Raw genomic sequence first — 19,683 nt, 5'->3', positions numbered from 1 at the left:
CCGGTCAGATGATCTTTACTTCTGGTGAATTGGGATGCCGTGGCCGCACGCTCCATTGTGTGAAGTGACATGTTTTTCGTGCGGCCGGATAGAATCCCGGCCAGAGCGTATACTATGTGGGATACCATTCATTCACATACAACACATGTGTTGTATAAATCACGGCCATTGCAATAACGAATGTGATTTATACAGCAACATACGTTGTGTAAACATGGCCTAATACTGCATATTACTTACAAGCATAGAACTGTCCTATAAGACTTAGTTGTATACTGTCTCAGCATCTCTATATGAATAGAAGACACCAGATCAGAGGTTTTAAAATGTTGGATTTAATTAAATACAAAATTTACAAAAAAAAGAAACCTCAATCCAAACAATATCACACATAGATCACTGGGGATGCGGCTACTTCTCGTAGTCCTTGGCTTCAGCGAGATCAGGTGATAATATTATTATTATTATTATTATTATTATTGTGATCACTGGATTCACAACTATTCACAAAATAAAATACATTTCACTGCATTTTTTTTAAACAACCAACCCCAAAATCATAGATTTTATATTTTTCTTTTTCTATTATGCCTATTGCTTTACTAGTAATGAGGGAGCAAGAGGAGGCACTTCATATGTCCCACCCAATCATGGTCCCCCATGCCCAGTGCTGGGAGAGGTGATGTTCACATTGTGCATATAATAATAGGTGAAAAGTTACCAACGCTACCAAATCTATAGGTTTAGCTACACAGTAGTCTGACAGGTCACACAACCAATTGGTTACGCCATACGTTGGGTTACTTCGGATCCTGTGGCAGATCGCCCTCTTCTGGTTGTGTCGGGGATTGTTCAGGCACTGTCATCTTCCTGTTTAATCAATAAGACACATTAATATCCTTCACCTTAGCTAACACAATGACGACTACCGGCTATATATCTGTCATATGTACCAACTAAGAGGGCTCCATACTGCGGCTCTCCAGCTGTGACAGTAACACCACACGCTGGGAGCTTCAGTACGTCAACAGGAACCGAGCTGCATGTTATAGAGTAGACAGCCGATCTAAGATTTACTCATCCTGCACTGATCGTAAAAGGGGTTATCCAGGCTTAGAAAAACATGGCTGCTTTCTTACAAAAACAGCACCTCTCCTGTCCTCAGTTTTGGGTGGGGTTTGGAAGCTCGGTTCCACTGAAGCGAAATACCACACACAACCTGAGGACAGGGATGGCGCTGTCTTTGCAAAAAAAAAAAAATTATAATAAATGGCTGTGCTTTTTTCTAATCCTGGATTACCCCTTTAAATTACAGTACTGCCTGCATTAAACTCCAGAGCTGCAATCACAATTCTGCACATAGCTTGGTCTGATGATAGTGTTCAGTACTTTTTATACTTCTGCATATTATTATTAGGGGTTGTGACTTGCTGACTGTTTCCTGTTGAGCCGTCAGTGCAGCTCTGGAGAATCATAAGTAAATATGTATTCATAAAGTAACACAAGGTCCTTATTCTCAGGTCTTATGGTTAAGGTCATAAGGAAAGAACAACTCTCTGATAGGTTTGTCATAAGACAGAGAGCACTGTGGGTCTGATGAATCCCACTGACTTATAATAGGGTCTGCAGGGCGACTGCTCTGCACGCTGCGTCTGTCAGCACAGCCTGACACTAATATGTACCAAGACCACTGCTCAAAATACCTGATTAAAGTTGTACTTAGCAAGTGATGGAAGCAAATACATTTAAAGGGGTAGTTCACAAAAATCAACTGGTGCCAAAAAGTGCCAAAGATTTGTAATGTACTTCTATTATAATAAAACTAAAATAATAAGTTTTCCAGTACTTATCAGCTGCTGTATGTCCCTGCAGGAAGTGGTGTATTTTCTCCAGTCTGACACAGTGCTCTCTGCTGCCACCTCTGTCCATGTCAGGAACTGTCCAGAGCAGGAGAAGTTTGCTGCTTTGGGGATTTGCTGCTGCTCTGGACAGTTCCTGACATGGACAGAGGTGGCAGCAGAGAGCACTGTGTCAGGCTGGAAAGAATACACCCCCTTCCTGCAGGGCATACAGCAGCTGATAGGTACTAAAAAAAGACTTGATAAGACTTGATATTTTTTTTAAGTAAATTACAAATCTCTGGCCCTTTCTGACACAAGTTGATTTGGAAAAAAATTTATAAATTGGTGAACAACCCCTTTAAGGTAGGAACACGCACAAGATTCTAACTAGTTGTGTGATGCTGTGAACCACGACTACTGTGGATTATATATTAAGCAAATCAAACCCCTTCAAACCAGATTTATTGGAGAAATGTGATAATTTTCAGGGAAAAGAAAACAAAAACAGCCAAAGAAACCCAGAAAAGTTTCCATAAAAAAAGCATAGACATAAGAATAGGGGGGGGTGACTGTATGGGGCTCTTTAGTGTACATCGACCAGATCAGTTAACTTCTAATGTACAAGCTCCTCCACAACGACCCCCTGTGCCTAGCCGACGGTCAGGGCCGGACCCTTATAGGAGCCGGCACTAAATAACACACATGCATCTCAATACCCAGAGATCACACTTTCATCATGTATTGTACAGAGAGTCTAGTGCCACAGGGCCGATCCGCTATGGACGACAGATCTCCTTCACATCCTGTATGGTGCATCCTCTTCCTTCTGTAAAACACTTGTACTCCCGGTAAAAGACTAGAAAATATTCACCACTGTCTCAGTGCTTATAATTTTATGGAAACTGAGCAACCCACCACCACATGCACACTACACAGGCTCCCCGATCCGCAAGCAGCACCGGCCGCTAAAGCATAGCTAACACAGGCACCGCTGATCTATGTTATACCTTACTCCTGAAGAGGGGCTTGGCGCCCGGCCCGCAGTACTCATTGTAAATCAGCTTAAACAGGAAGAGGTGGAAGAGGGTGATGAGTGAGGCCACACTGAACCAGAATAGGAATGGCAGGCCTGGGTACTGTTTGGCCATGTGCTCTTCGTGGGCCAGGATCTCCTTCAGGTGAAGGGTGTGCCTCAGATCCTGCAAGTGGGTCAGTTCTGTTGAGATGTAAAGTAATGGGGTTAAGGGTTGGGTGACCAGCACAGGAAACACATGTCCTCGGATTTCGGAGGTCAGCTCCACCGGTTCATTCAGACATCCGGCCTCGCAGGCGTAAAGTTTCACCAGCTTGTCCTGGAACTTGACAGAGACGTGCAGGAAAGGCTTCTCCTCTTGGTCCAGCAGGACGGCCAGGTTGATAAGGTCCTTGTTGTAATGTATACCTCGTAGGGAGTAGCTGTTGTGAAGAACGTGAGGGTCGGATTGAAACTGCAGGTGGTTTTCGGTGAACTGCAGGCCGCCAAAGCTCAGCAACATTCCCTGCATGAGTCCGTGGGCCCCGGATAACACCAGGCTCTTACAGCCTCTCTTCTGTAGGGTCAGCTTCCACAGGTCCCAGAGTTGTAGGAGCTGTGTGATCCCGCTCAGCTTGCTGGGCCACAGGTTTTCCGCGTGCATAGTAGCATGGCCGCTGAAGCAATGGTCGGCGTAATTCAGGGACAGCTCCATTTTCTCTCGGTCCTCGTTGCTTATGAGGGGATCTACCAGAGGAGCCGGGGAGCAGGAGAGGATGTAGTAAAGGGTGATGTTGATGGTATCGCTGGAGGGAGTGTGAGCATCCTTGATCTTTCTCATTTCAATGCCTGGAATACACGAAAAAACACATGACTAGATTACACAGGTAAAGATTGTGATTTGTACATAGTTAAAAATGTGCACAGGACAGAGAACATGCTCAGTGCATTACAACCTCATCCCTCAGGTATGTACAACCATAGAGGACCTACTAGTGAAGATAGTGAAGGAACCGTCTGGTGAATAAACCCAATGGTCAATTACCCTATTAGGGTACGTTCACACTTACCGGATCCGCAGCAGATTTCATTTAAATAACTGCACACAGCATCAAATCTGCTGCGGATCCTGTAGGTGTGAACGCACCCTTAGAGATTCTTAGCCTATTAAAAAGGAGATATTCAATTATTAGGGCCATATTACACCTGTCAGGTCAGGGCTCGCCTGCTCCGCGTTCCCCGCTCACTGTTGGTGCAATTACATGCACAGACATCAAGCGTGGCTGGGGCCATGGGGAGCAGCAGGAAGGGCTTCCTGGACAATTCTTAGGGTCCATTTACACAGAAAGATTATCTGACAGATTATCTGCCAAATATTTGAAGCCAAAGCCAGGAATGGATTTGAAAAGAGGAGAAATCTCAGGCTTTCTTTTATGACCTGTTCTCTGTTTATAGTCTGTTTCTGGCTTTGGCTTCAAATCTTTGGCAGATATTCTGTCAGATAATCTTTCTGTGTAAATGGAACCTTAGATTGCCCGTATGGCCCATATGAGAAAGTGGCGGTCTGCTGCCACTGCTTTTATTGCTAGGAGCCATGGCCAGCAGACTGTCGCTATTGTTGACGTTTTTAAATGTTGGCTGATCTTTACCTTTTTAACATTATCTATCACACCAAATGATCATTGCCCAGAATGGCGGATAATCGGTCAATAATGGTTCAGTGTAATAGGGCGCTAAAGGTGCCCATACACCTCAGACTTTAATCAGCTGAACCTGACGCTTGTGGCAGATTCAGGCGTCACTCCAACAACCACCGACAGATGACATTGAAAATCATGGCCAACCCTTTTTTTTTTTTTTTGCTAGATAGGTAAGCTGCAGTGAGAGCTCTCTGCTGTGGTTTACCCCTCCCCTATACAGAACATAGGAACCCTAAGCCATGTCAAATGCTCCTGTGTATGGGGAGGACTGGCGGCGGCAGAAGAGATAACTTACCTCTCAGTTACTGAAGGTATATGCGGACCTTAAGACTCGTGTTACCGCAATCCAACCCGTATTTGACCATAAAATACGTATAAGGTTTCCTTTTGTTCTTGGAGAAAGAAGCCACTGCCAGCAAAGCCTAATGGTCCGTTCACACAAAGCGACAATTCGCTCAATCGATCATTTAACGATTTTGAAGCAGCAATTTGGTTTTATAACGATCAGCGTTTAGAAGAATAAATTGTTAGAAAAATGATTATTGCGATCGTTTTTAAGATCGTTTAAGCCTATCTCACAAATAGGGTGAATCTTTGAAAGACTGTTTACACGAAGCGATCTGCGAATTTTTAGTGAATGACCTACGACGATTTGAGAACATGTTGAAAGATAACAATGAATGATTTCTCGCTCACCGCTTGATCGTCCGTTGTGTTTACACGAGCCGATTATCGCTCAAATGCGATCGTTATCGTGAAAATTCGAACGATAATCGTTCCGTGTAAACGCACCATAACAGCAATTTATCCTCTCTCTCCAATCAGAACACAAACGAAAACATGTAGATAGTGGGGGAGATAGCTACTGACCAGCAGTCATGTCTGTCTGGTCAACTGTAGCCAATCGAAGGGCAGCTACAAAGAGGACCTCCTTATTACATGGGCTCCCTACTGACCTTACCAGGATCTTTGTTAGGGTGCGTTCACACCTACAGGATCTGCAGCAGATCTGCAGCAGATTTGATGCTGTGTTCAGTTATTTAAATGAAATCTGCTGCAGAAAATCAGCTGCAGATCCTGTAGGTGTGAACGCACCATTAAAGGGATTATCCAGTGCTGCAAAAACATGGCCACTCTCTTACAGAGACAACACGACTCTTGTCTCCAGTTCAGGTGCAGTTTGCAATTAAAGTGACTGTACCACCAGGCCCAGGCTGAAGCACTGGAGGCGGCCGACCCACCCCCAGTGGGAAGAAACCCCAGCCCCTCCATGACGTGACTCCATTAGAATCAATGGAACCCTATCATAGAGGGGTGGGGGTTTCCTCCCACTAAGAGGGGGTCGGCCGCCTCCAGTGCTTCAGCCTGGGCCTGATGGTACAGTCACTTTAAGCTCCATTCACTTCAGTCGAACATAGCAGCAAACCCCCGCCCAAGCTGGAGAGAAGAGAGGCGCTGTCTCTGGAAGAAAGTGGCCATGTTTTTGTAGCGCTGGATAACCCCTTTAAAGGGGTTATCCAGTGCTACAAAAACATGGCCACTTTCCCCCTACTGTTGTCTCTAGATTGGATGGGGTTTTGAAACTCAGTTCCATTGAAGTAAATGGAGCCTAATTGCAAACCGCACCTGAACTGGAGACAACAGTAGGGGGAAAAGTGGCCATGTTTTTGTAGCGCTGGATAACCCCTTTAATGTCACCTGTGCTGATGCTGAACAATCCCCTTAGAAAGCTCCACCCAAACCAGACGTTCCAGTCACATTTTAATAGATAAATGTCAGGAATTCAAATAAAAGGAAAGTAGTATTTCAAGAACCTATAATACTGACATCCCTTATACTAATGCATAGAGTGCTGATCCCATCCCGCTACCACTTTACTAACAATAAACTTCATTGAGTGAGTCAATTCCATATGACTTTATAGAAGTTATGAGTCAGCACTCACACTGTACATCCTCCCTACACCCAGTCAGATGTCTCTGTAGACTCCCTCCTGTTTGTACTGTACACACAGAACCCTCCACCCAGCAACAACTGGGAATTGACTCCCAGCTCGGCTCCCTACCTCCTAAAACTGGATGTACCCAGTGGATGTGACCTTCACTACACCATTTACACACAGCTAGGCTCTCATATCCCATCACACTGTTCTACGACTTATCGATAGTAAAGGTCATAGAGCATTGGTTAGTAGACACACAGAACCTTCAGCCCTCCAGCTGTTACAAAACTAAACTACAATTCCCATCATGTTTGGACAGCCAAAGCTAAAACTTTAGCTCTCCAGGCATAATAGGGATTGTAGTTCTGCAACAGCTGGAGGGCCGAAGGTTCCACCACCACCATAGGAAACCAGAACCATATGTGGGTACAATACAACTCCATGTATGTCTATCAGTGCAATATTACAGCACTGAGATAGAATAAAGGGGTTATCCCAATAATGTGATAATCCCTCTAAAGGGGTGGTCCAGTGAAAATCTTTTTCTTTCAAATCAACTGGTGTCAGAAAGTTATATAGATTTGTAATTTCCTTCTATTAAAAAATCTCAAGTCTTCCCATACTTATCAGCTGCTTTATGTCCTGCAGTCTGACACAGTGCTCTCTGCTGACACCTCTGGCCGAGACAGGAACTCTGTCTCGGTTTTCTATGAATCCCCATAGAAAACCTCTCCTGCTCTGGACAGTTTGTGTCTGGGCCAGAGATGTCAGCAGAGAGCACTGTGTCAGATTGAAAATAAAACATTTCCTGCAGGACTTACAGCAGCTGATAAGTATGGGAACACCTGAGATTTTTTTTTTTAATAGAAGTAAATTACAAATCGGTATAACTTTCTGACACCAGTTTATTTGAAAGAAAAAGATTTTTGCTGGACCAGCCCTTTAAAACGATAGACAAACACACCTCATACCTGAAACAAAGAGGTCAGACCAAATCTGTTGATGCTCATTGTAGAGATCGTCCCCCTTCATGTGCATCACCTCCAGCATCTCCATCTTTGCGGACTCTCTCAGCTTACTAAAGGTCTCTTCCAGCTTTCCTGACTCTATAGGTTCAGAGGTGTAGATGACAGAGAGAATGGTTTCATCAAACTCAGACTTGGGGCTGACCTGCACCCGGTTCACCAGTTTTTTGGTTGCAATCACCACAAGTATACTTTTCCCGTCTTCTAAGGCCACTCGCCCGGAGGAGAGGAGGAACTGTCTGTCCTGCACCTTCTCTACACCGGAGGAGAACTTGGCTCCAGTCAGCGGCTTCTGGGCAGAAATATCAAAAGCCACCACCTTGTCGCTGGGGTTGGAGATGTGGATCCTCTGGACGTATAGGTGAGGTCGGCTCCTGTGTGCAAAGTAGTCTTCACGGACTAAGACGCAGTCACGGTGGGAGTCCGTCACATCTACCTGCAAGCAGCGGGCTGTCCTTATCAATCCTTCTCTATAGAAAATGGCAGTGGCGTGGGCTTCTGCTGCCGCCCCCGGACTCTTCAAATACGTCACCGGAGAATAATCCGTCATACGGAACGGTACAGTGGCAGAAGACACCCACAAGTTATTCTTGTGGACGTCAACAAGTATAAATCCATTCCCGACCATGGCCGGGCCCTGCAACTTGGATTCCTCTCCCGGGAAGGAGACAATCATCAAGTCCCCCTTGTCCAACATCGGCCTCCATTGCTTAGTCTGGGCCACTAGGCACGCCCCAGGGCCACTGCGCGGCTGACCCGAATACCACAAGGACCTAAACATGGATCCGGTGGACATGTACCAATAGATTATCAGAAGAAATCCCAGAGCAGCCAGAATGCGACGGGCCCAGCTGCTGGACAGCAGGCCCGGGAAACCTTTCAGCCTCTGGTGTAACCACATCTGGGATCCTGTCCGGTGATGGCGTCTTAAGAAAGAAAGTCTTGGAGGAAGGAGGGGGGGGGGGTTATATCACCAAGTCATGTGTCAGAGGCTGCGGATCATGGTGGGAAGAAAGAGCGATGGTCTCCAAGATGCTCATAAGTCCAGTATCACTGGCAGATATATCGCCAAATCCTGACAACCTAAGACCCCGGGCCTGCAAAATGGATCATATACTAATCTGACCTCCGACCTCACAATCTGACCTCCGACCTCTACAGCAACACTATACACCAAAGCGTAAACTGTATAGCAACACCCTATACTGACCCCAACCTCTAGAGCAACACCCTATACTGACCCCAACCTCTATAGCAACACCCTATACTGACCCCAATCTCTATAGCAACACCCTATACTGACCCCAACCTCTAGAGCAACACCCTATACTGACCCCAACCTCTAGAGCAACACCCTATACTGACCCCAATCTCTATAGCAACACCCTATACTGACCCCAATCTCTATAGCAACACCCTATACTGACCCCAATCTCTATAGCAACACCCTATACTGACCCCAACCTCTATAGCAACACCCTATACTGACCCCAATCTCTATAGCAACACCCTATACTGACCCCAATCTCTATAGCAACACCCTATACTGACCCCAATCTCTATAGCAACACCCTATACTGACCCCAATCTCTATAGCAACACCCTATACTGACCCCAATCTCTATAGCAACACCCTATACTGACCCCAATCTCTATAGCAACACCCTATACTGACCCCTGACCTCAATACCAACCCCTATGGCAACATCTTATACCAAATCCTGATCTGTACAGCACCAGCCTACACTGACCCCCAATCTTTATAGCAACACCATACACCTTTATAGAAGCGCCTTATCCTGAGCCCCCTATAGTGACCCCTGACCCCTATAGTCTCCCCTAACTGACCCCTGACCTCTATAGTGTCCTATAGGATCCTTACAGTCACAGCCCCCACCTCAGGCTATGAACCAGTGACTACCACAGCAGATATAGAGGCCACACCTGGCACCTGACCTGTGACCACCCTGCCTCCTCTGCTCAGCCCAGCCAGGCGCCCACTGCCCGCAGCGCACTCACACCATGAAGCCCGGTGCCCTCTCCTCTCACACTCGCAGCTGTTACCACAACAACACGGAAGTGTCACCGGCCAGCGCCACTCAACGCGATAACTACAAGACTCCCGGCATGCCCCGCTGTCAAGCGTTAATCACATGACAGTCACGTGCGCCCAGAGCGGGAGGTTGGGAGGGAGGTGCGGCTCGTCACGTGATGAGCTCTGGCAACGTCCGCGAGCGCCTCTAGCGGTCACTGGTGTCGCCTGTTATAAGAGTAGGGATCGGTCAGGCTGGAATGGTAACAGGGGTTTGTGTTAATAAAGCTAAAGACCTCTGCTGTCAGTGAGAGGCGGCATCTACGGGCTGTCCAGGCATAATGGGAATTGTAATTTTGCAACAGCTGGAGGGCCGAAGGATTCTCCATCCCTGCCACAGACCCTTTGGCTGTCAGGGAGTTGTAGTATATGGACATCATAAAGGGGGGCTCAGCCCATGGCCATGTATCATATAGCCATCATAAAGGGGGGCTCAGCCCATGGTCAATATTCATAGCCATCATAAAGGGGGGCTCAGCCCATGGTCATGTATCATATAGCCATCATAAAGGGGGGTTCAGCCCATGGTCATGTATCATAGCCATCATAAAGGGGGCTCAGCCCATGGCCATGTATCATACAGCCATCATAAAGGGGGGCTCAGCCCATGGCCATGTATCATACAGCCATCATAAAGGGGGCTCAGCCCATGGCCATGTATCATACAGCCATCATAAAGGGGGGCTCAGCCCATGGCCATGTATCATAGCCATCATAAAGGGGGGCTCAGCCCATGGTCATGTATCATAGCCATCATAAAGGGGGGCTCAGCCCATGGCCATGTATCATATAGCCATCATAAAGGGGGGCTCAGCCCATGGCCATGTATCATATAGCCATCATAAAGGGGGGCTCAGCCCATGGTCAATATTCATAGCCATCATAAAGGGGGGCTCAGCCCATGGTCATGTATCATATAGCCATCATAAAGGGGGGTTCAGCCCATGGTCATGTATCATAGCCATCATAAAGGGGGCTCAGCCCATGGCCATGTATCATACAGCCATCATAAAGGGGGGCTCAGCCCATGGCCATGTATCATACAGCCATCATAAAGGGGGCTCAGCCCATGGCCATGTATCATACAGCCATCATAAAGGGGGGCTCAGCCCATGGCCATGTATCATAGCCATCATAAAGGGGGGCTCAGCCCATGGTCATGTATCATAGCCATCATAAAGGGGGGCTCAGCCCATGGCCATGTATCATATAGCCATCATAAAGGGGGGCTCAGCCCATGGCCATGTATCATATAGCCATCATAAAGGGGGGCTCAGCCCATGGTCAATATTCATAGCCATCATAAAGGGGGGCTCAGTCCATGGTCATGTATCATAGCCATCATAAAGGGGGGCTCAGCCCATGGTCATGTATCATAGCCATCATAAAGGGGGGCTCAGCCCATGGTCATGTATCATAGCCATCATAAAGGGGGGCTCAGCCCATGGCCATGTATCATATAGCCATCATAAAGGGGGGCTCAGCCCATGGCCATGTATCATATAGCCATCATAAAGGGGGCTCAGCCCATGGCCATGTATCATAGCCATCATAAAGGGGGGCTCAGCCCATGGTCATGTATCATAGCCATCATAAAGGGGGGCTCAGCCCATGGTCATGTATCATAGCCATCATAAAGGGGGGCTCAGCCCATGGCCATGTATCATATAGCCATCATAAAGGGGGGCTCAGCCCATGGCCATGTATCATATAGCCATCATAAAGGGGGGCTCAGCCCATGGCCATGTATCATATAGCCATCATAAAGGGGGGCTCAGCCCATGGCCATGTATCATATAGCCATCATAAAGGGGGGCTCAGTCCATGGTCATGTATCATAGCCATCATAAAGGGGGGCTCAGCCCATGGTCATGTATCATAGCCATCATAAAGGGGGGCTCAGCCCATGGTCATGTATCATAGCCATCATAAAGGGGGGCTCAGCCCATGGCCATGTATCATATAGCCATCATAAAGGGGGGCTCAGCCCATGGCCATGTATCATATAGCCATCATAAAGGGGGGCTCAGCCCATGGCCATGTATCATATAGCCATCATAAAGGGGGGCTCAGCCCATGGTCATGAAATCCTATTAGGGTATAAGGACTCATAAAGGGGGGCTCAGCCCATATTCATGTATCCGATTATGGTATATTTGCCATCATAAAGGGGGCCTCAGCCCATGTTCTTATATCAGATTAGGGTATATGGACACCATAAAGGGGGGCTCTGCACATTGTCATATATCCAGTTAGGGTATATAGACATCATAAAGGGGGGCTCAGCATATATTCATATATCCGATTAGGGTATATAGACATCATAAAGGGGGGCTCAGTCCATTGTCATATATCCGATTACTGTATATAGACACCATAAAGGGGGGCTCATCCCATGTTCATGTATCAGATTAGGGTATATAGCCATCATAAAGGGGGGCTTAGCCCATGGTCATATATCCCATTACTGTACAGTATATAGACACCATAAAGATGGCTTGCACATTTTCCCCACACACAGGAATTTTCCTGTTTAAACCAGGTTGCGGCCCCCCCATTCCGATGCATGGGAGCTGATGCAGCATGCGTCATTCTGTGTCACATGACTCATTCTGTGCTACGTTTAAGCTGCGCCCCAGTATACGGCTGCGGTCTGCATCCTCCGTCTCTCTGATAATTCCCCCCCCCCCCCTCCAGGAGCGCTGCTCTTCTATTATACAGAGTAGACTTATCCCAGTCCCCCCAGTGCTCCCAGTCCTCTACACTGCAGGAAACTGGAACCTGAAACCAAGCGAAGCGGAGGGCATGTACATCAGGAGGGTCCTGCAGAAAAACAAGGCCCCAGTCATGTCTGTGCTGGGAATCCACACTAGACTAATAAACCACAATGAAGAATGGAGTAAACACAAAGCACATGGGACCCGCTTAGAAGAGGAGTCATTACAGAGGTTCTCCAGATGTAAATAAACATGGCCGCTCTCTTCCAGAGACAGCGCCTCTCCCATCCTCAGGTTGTGTGTGGGGGCTATGCTGCTCAGTTCCATTGAAGTGAATGGAGCTGAACTGTAATACCGCACACAGCCTGAGGACAGGGGTGGCGCTTTTTTTAAAGAAAGTAGCTGTTTTTTTTTTCATATCCTTGATAACCCCTTTAATTGCCTCCTGTTTGAATAATGTAATAATATTAAAGAAGCACTCTGCTCTATGTTTGCTCATCTCCCGGCATATGCTCTATGACACCGGCTGATCCGTCTTTCAGGCACAACATTATTTCTACAGCTACTTATGGGAGAACAGTGACTCCCAGCCGACCACCACCTTACTGCCAGTTAGGGGGGAGAAAAGCAGAGTGCTTCTTTATGTGTATACTGGGAGTTGTAGTTCTGCAACAGCTGAAGAGGCGCAGATTGGAGTCCTCTGAATTATACAGCTGATCAGCCCTATTCCCTCTAGTATCGAGAGAGAAACCTGTCAACAAGAGTCATGGAAGGCGAGAAACCACAGAGAGTAGAGCCATAGGCTGTATCTATATTTCTCAGACTCCCTCGATGTGCATCCAACGTCTTCAGCCACCGTTAATCAAATGCCGAACCATGTGACTCCAGCACTCGTTCTAGTTCTGACTAAAACACATAAAAAAAAATGTCAAAATGGATCAGCAGGAACTTACAGTATTCCTGTCCTGTGCAAAACAATAATATACACTCACCGGCCACTTTATTAGGTACACCTGTCCAACTGCACGTTACCACTTAATTTCTAATCAGCCAATCACATGGCGGCAACTCAGTGCATTTAGGCATGTAGACATGGTCAAGACAATCTCCTGCAGTTCAAACCGAGCATCAGTATGGGGAAGAAAGGTGATTTGAGTGCCTTTGAACGTGGCATGGTTGTTGGTGCCAGAAGGGCTGGTCTGAGTATTTCAGAAACTGCTGATCTTCTGGGATTTTCACGCACAACCATCTCTATGGTTTACAGAGAATGGTCCGAAAAAGAAAAAACATCCAGTGAGCGGCAGTTCTGTGGGCGGAAATGCCTTGTTGATGCCAGAGGTCAGAGGAGAATGGGCAGACTGGTTCCAGCTGATAGAAAGGCAACAGTCACTCAAATAGCCAACCGTTACAACCAAGGTAGGCAGAAGAGCATCTCTGAACGCACAGTACGGCCAACTTTGAGGCAGATGGGCTACAGCAGCAGAAGACCACACCAGGTGCCACTCCTTTCAGCTAAGAACAGGAAACTGAGGCTACAATTTGCACAAGCTCATTGAAATTGGACAGTAGAAGATTGGAAAAACGTTGCCTGGTCTGATGAGTCTCGATTTCTGCTGCGACATTCGGATGGTAGGGTCAGAATTTGGTGTCAACAACATGAAAGCATGGATCCATCCTGCCTTGTATCAACGGTTTAGGCTGGTGGTGGTGGTGTCATGGTGTGGGGAATATTTTCTTGGCACTCTTTGGGCCCCTTGGTACCATTTGAGCATCGTTGCAAGGCCACAGCCTACCTGAGTATTATTGCTGACCATGTCCATCCCTTTATGACCACAATGGACCCAACATCTGATGGCTACTTTCAGCAGGATAATGCGCCATGTCATAAAGCTAGAATCATCTCAGACTGGTTTCTTGAACATGACAATGAGTTCACTGTACTCCAATGGCCTCCACAGTCACCAGATCTCAATCCAATAGAGCATCTTTGGGATGTGGTGGAACGGGAGATTCACATCATGGATGTGCAGCCGACAAATCTGCGGCAACTGTGTGATGTCATCATGTCACTATGGACCAAAATCTCTGAGGAAGCTTCCAGCACCTTGTTGTATCTATGCCACCAAGAATTGAGGCAGTTCTGAAGGCAAAAGGGGGTCCAACCCGTTACTAGCATGGTGTACCTAATAAAGTGGCCGGTGAGTGTACAGGGTGTCCAAAAGTAGGTGAACAGTACGGGGGGGATTTATCAACGTAAAAATTTCTATTTTTTGGCGTAAAACGGGCAGATGCGAATGAATTTGCAAACGCCTCTTTTGTGAATAAAATTTTCGCATCAGCCCAGTTTACGCCGCTTGCGCCAGGGGGACGGGGTGAGAAGGGGGTGGAAGGGGGGTGGTGACTCTAGGTCCGCTGAATTTATGATTTTTCGCACAGAGATTCCATCTTTCGTTCCTCACAGACTCTTTGGAAAATGAAAGGTGGAATCTGATTGGTTGCTAGGGGCGACTGAGCCAGTTTCACTTTACACCATGTTTGATAAATCTCCCCCATCCAGTGGCGGATCCAGCATGGGCTCTGGGGGGCCCATGCCACGCCGCCCACATTATAATCTGCCACTGCGGGTGACTCTCTTGTGACCGCAAACATTGCTTTGCTTGCGGGCACAAGAGTCTGGCTGTCCCCCGGCTGATGCACGGCTGCCGGGGGTGTCCCGTCCTGTCCCCGGCAGCGCGCGCATTAGTGAGCTCCCCGTGTGCCTGTGGCTGTGACTTCCGGCGCACGGGAGCTCTCTGATGCGCGCGCTGCCAGGGATAGGACGGGACACCCCCGGCAGCCGCACATCACACGGGGACAGACCGAGAGGCTCGACGGGGGAACGAATGGCAGGTGAGTACTGTTGTGTTGTTGTTTTTTTGTTGTGTGTTATCTGCACAGGGAGGGGAGGGGGGTAGAGGGGGCCAGCAATGAGGGGGACCATCTATAAGGGGGGGAGAGGGAAGAGGGGGCCAGCAATGAGGGGGGCCATCTATAAGGGGGGGAGAGCGAAGAGGGGGACCATCTATAAGGGGGGGAGAGGGAAGAGGGGGGCCATCTATAAGGGGGGAGAGGGAAGAGGGGGACCATCTATAAGGGGGGGGGGGACCATCTATAAGGGGGGGAGAGGGAAGAGGGGGACCATCTATAAGGGGGGAAGAGGGGGCCAGCTGACATCCTCTGTGCTGCTGTGACCTCCCCTATAGATCAGCACCCTCCTCTCCTGACATCCTCTGTGCTGCTGGGACCGTGCGAACTCCCTTATAAGATCAGCACCCTCCTCTTCTGACATCCTCTTTGCTGCTGGGACCCTGTGACTTCCCCCTATAAGATCAGCACCCTCCTCTCCTGACATCCTCTGTGCTGCTGTGACCTCCCCTATAAGATCAGCACCCTCCTCTCCTGACATCCTCTTTGCTGCTGGGCCCCTGCGACTTCCTCTATAAGATCAGCACCCTCCTCTCCTGACATCCTCTTTGCTGCTGGGCCCCTGCGACTTCCTCTATAAGATCAGCGCCCTCCTCTCCTGACATCCTCTGTGCTGCTCGGACCTCTCCTATGGATCAGCACTCCCCTCTCCTGACATCCTCTGTGCTGCTGTGACCTCCCCTATAGATCAGCACCCTCCTCTCCTGACATCCTCTGTGCTGCTGTGACCTCTCCTATAGATCAGCACTCCCCTCTCCTGACATCCTCTGTGCTGCTGTGACCTCCCCTATAGATCAGCACCCTCCTCTCCTGACATCCTCTGTGCTGCTGTGACCTCTCCTATAGATCAGCACTCCCCTCTCCTGACATCCTCTGTGCTGCTGTGACCTCTCCTATAGATCAGCACCCTCCTCTCCTGACATCCTCTGTGCTGCTGTGACCTCTCCTATAAGATCAGCACCCTCCTCTTCTGACATCCTCTGTGCTGCTGTGACCTCCCATATAGATCAGCACCCTTCTCTCCTGACATCCTCTGTGCTGCTGGGACCTCTCCTATAAGATCCGCACCCTCCTCTCCTGACATCCTCTGTGCTGCTGTGACCCTGTGACCTCCCCTATAAGATCAGCGCCCTCCTCTCCTGACATCCTCTGTGCTGCTCGGACCTCTCCTATGGATCAGCACTCCCCTCTCCTGACATCCTCTGTGCTGCTGTGACCTCCCCTATAGGATCAGCACCCTCCTCTCCTGACATCCTCTGTGCTGCTGTGACCTCTCCTATAGATCAGCACTCCCCTCTCCTGACATCCTCTGTGCTGCTGTGACCTCCCATATAGATCAGCACCCTTCTCTCCTGACATCCTCTGTGCTGCTGGGACTTCTCCTATAGGATTAGCATCCTCCTCTCCTGACATCCTCTTTGCTGCTGGGCCCCTGCGACTTCCCCTATAAGATCAGCATCCTCCTCTCCTGACATCCTCTGTGCTGCTGTGACCCTATGACCTCCCCTATAAGATCAGCGCCCTCCTCTCCTGACATCCTCTGTGCTGCTCGGACCTCTCCTATGGATCAGCACTTCCCTCTCCTGACATCCTCTGTGCTGCTGTGACCTCCCCTATAGATCAGCACCCTCCTCTCCTGACATCCTCTGTGCTGCTGTGACCTCTCCTATAGATCAGCACTCCCCTCTCCTGACATCCTCTGTGCTGCTGTGACCTCCCCTATAGATCAGCACCCTCCTCTCCTGACATCCTCTGTGCTGCTGTGACCTCCCCTATAGATCAGCACCCTCCTCTCCTGACATCCTCTGTGCTGCTGTGACCTCTCCTATAAGATCAGCCCCCTCCTCTCCTGACATCCTCTGTGCTGCTGTGACCTCCCATATAGATCAGCACCCTTCTCTCCTGACATCCTCTGTGCTGCTGGGACTTCTCCTATAGGATTAGCATCCTCCTCTCCTGACATCCTCTGTGCTGCTGGGACCTCTCCTATAAGATCCGCACCCTCCCCTCCCGACATCCTCTGTGCTGCTGGGAACTCTCCTATAGGATTAGCACCCTCCTCTCCTGACATCATCTGTGCTGCTGTGACCCGCCCTATAAAATCAGCCCCCTGGGGGGGAGGGGGGCAACAGCAGGAAACCAGGTGGCAATATGTTTATTGGGGGCAGTGGAGGTGGGGTGGACAATGCTTACTGGGGGTAGCACCAAGGGGGGGGGAGGCAATCAGTGTTTATTGGGGACAGCGTGGGGACTCGGTAGCAGATTATAATTTGGGCGGATTGACCGGGATGGGGGGGGCCAGGTTGGGTAGACAGCTCGGGGCCCAGGGTACATTTAATCCGCCACTGCCCCCAGGGCCGCTTTAACCAGAGGGCACATGGTGCACGTGCACTGGGCCCACTGGTTAAAGGGCCCCCCCCCGAGCAGGCCGGCCGTTGCTATGTGCGACCAGTGCGGTCGCACAGGGCTCCGGCCACCAGCCTGTCAGGGGGGAGCGCCATGGATGGGTAATCTACTTACCCCTCCATGGCGCCCCCTGCAGGGCCCCCCCATCCACGCTGCCCCCGTCCGCTGCCGCAGCGACACTGACAGAGAGAGAGAGCCATTGGCTCCCTCCCTGTCAGTCACTCTTGTGGCCGCACTTCCTGCGGTCACAAGAGGCCGCACTCTCCCTCTAGCGCCCGACGTCACTGGAGCGTCGGCGCGAGGGTAAGGGGAGTGCAGCCTCTTGTGACCACAGGAAGTGCGGCCACAAGAGGGAAGAGAAGAGGAACGCGTGGACCTAGGTGAGTAAGTGTTTGTTTTTTTCAATGTTATATAGCAGCTATATACTATTGGGGAGCACAGGGGGCTATATACTATGGGGGAGAACAGGGGGCTATATACTATTGGGGAGCACAGGGGGCTATATACTATTGGGGAGCACAGGGGGCTATATACTATGGGGGAGCACAGGGGGCTATATACTATGGGGGAGAACGGGGGATATATACTATTGGGGAGCACAGGGGGCTATATACTATGGGGGAGCACAGGGGAGCTATATACTATGGGGGAGCACAGGGGAGCTATATACTATGGGGGAGCACAGGGGGCTATATACTATGGGGAGCACAGGGGAGCTATATACTATGGGGAAGCACAGGGGAGCTATATACTATGGGGAGCACAGGGGGCTATATACTACTGGGGAGCACAGGGGGCTATATACTATGGGGGAGCACAGGGGAGCTATATACTATGGGGAGCACAGGGGGCTATATACTACTGGGGAGCACAGGGGGCTATATACTATGGGGAAGCACAGGGGAGCTATATACTATGGGGAGCACAGGGGAGCTATATACTATGGGGAAGCACAGGGGAGCTATATACTATGGGGAGCACAGGGGGCTATATACTACTGGGGAGCACAGGGGGCTATATACTATGGGGGAGCACAGGGGGCTATATACTATGGGGGAGCACAGGGGGTTATATACGATTGGGGAGCACAGGTTGTCTGGCAGATTCTGGAGAGAAGATTCACAGCCAGGAGAAGACTTCAAGGTGGCCCAGACTGGATGGAGAGAAAAAGAAAAGGTGACAGACTCTGATCGGAGAAGACGCCCCCGGTGAGTCACTGGATGTAACTGCACTCTGTTATAGGGTTGTAGTGTTGGGGTCATGATGTGGCGGTATTATGTAATGGTATCATTGGTGATATCTTTCTGTTTTGTTTAGTGCAGTTTTTATGTAATATGTAATCACTGTATGGTGGAAATAGTGTTATAAGGTAACTACTGTATGTATTGGGGCTCTTGATACAGTGTGGGGGCAAATTCAGTACATTATACAATGTGCCGAAAGGGAAGGGGGCTGTGCACTGGGCCCACCAATGTATTAAAACGGCCCTGACTGCCCCCATCATAACCTTATTATACATACTGTCCGCCTGCTGTTGGATCACCCAGTGTAAATATTCCCCAAATTCCTATAATAGATAGGTTTCTTTGTATTGTGGTAAAAGTGTTATTTCCCTGTAAATACAGAAGTAATCATCAGTGGGGTGAAAAAAACATTTAAGGGGACCATATGATTTACACAGCTGAGGGGCACACAGGGCGGTGTGTGCACAGGAGGGGGGCACATAGGGCGGTGTGTGCACAGGAGGGGGGCACATAGGGAGGTGTGTACACAGGAGGGGGGCACATAGGCGGTGTGTACACAGGAGGGGGGCACATAGGGAGGTGTGTACACAGGAGGGGGGCACATAGGGAGGTGTGTACACAGGAGGGGGGCACATAGGGCGGTGTGTACACAGGAGGGAGGGTCATTACAGCTGTCCATTAGAATGCAGACAATAAGGGCCCTATTCCATGGGACGATTATCATTCGCATAATCGTTAAA

The 19,683-nt window shown here is 49.1% G+C and overlaps 1 protein-coding gene across 1 annotated transcript; it reads right to left on the bottom strand.

Annotated features, from left to right (window-relative positions):
* Nucleotides 1-314: 314 nt before the first annotated feature.
* KIAA2013 (KIAA2013 ortholog) lies at nt 315-9,675 on the bottom strand. Its single transcript, XM_069947710.1, has 3 exons — nt 7,467-9,675; nt 2,849-3,702; nt 315-870 (listed from the first exon to the last, which is right to left on the bottom strand). The coding sequence occupies exons 1-3, from the start codon at nt 8,419-8,421 to the stop codon at nt 853-855; spliced, it is 1,827 nt and encodes a 608-aa protein (XP_069803811.1). The 5' UTR covers nt 8,422-9,675; the 3' UTR covers nt 315-852.
* Nucleotides 9,676-19,683: the final 10,008 nt, after the last annotated feature.

The sequence above is a fragment of the Dendropsophus ebraccatus genome, chromosome 12, assembly GCF_027789765.1.
Source record: "Dendropsophus ebraccatus isolate aDenEbr1 chromosome 12, aDenEbr1.pat, whole genome shotgun sequence".
In the NCBI taxonomy this organism is placed as follows: domain Eukaryota; kingdom Metazoa; phylum Chordata; class Amphibia; order Anura; family Hylidae; genus Dendropsophus; species Dendropsophus ebraccatus.
This window is presented reverse-complemented; position numbering and strand designations above follow the sequence as displayed.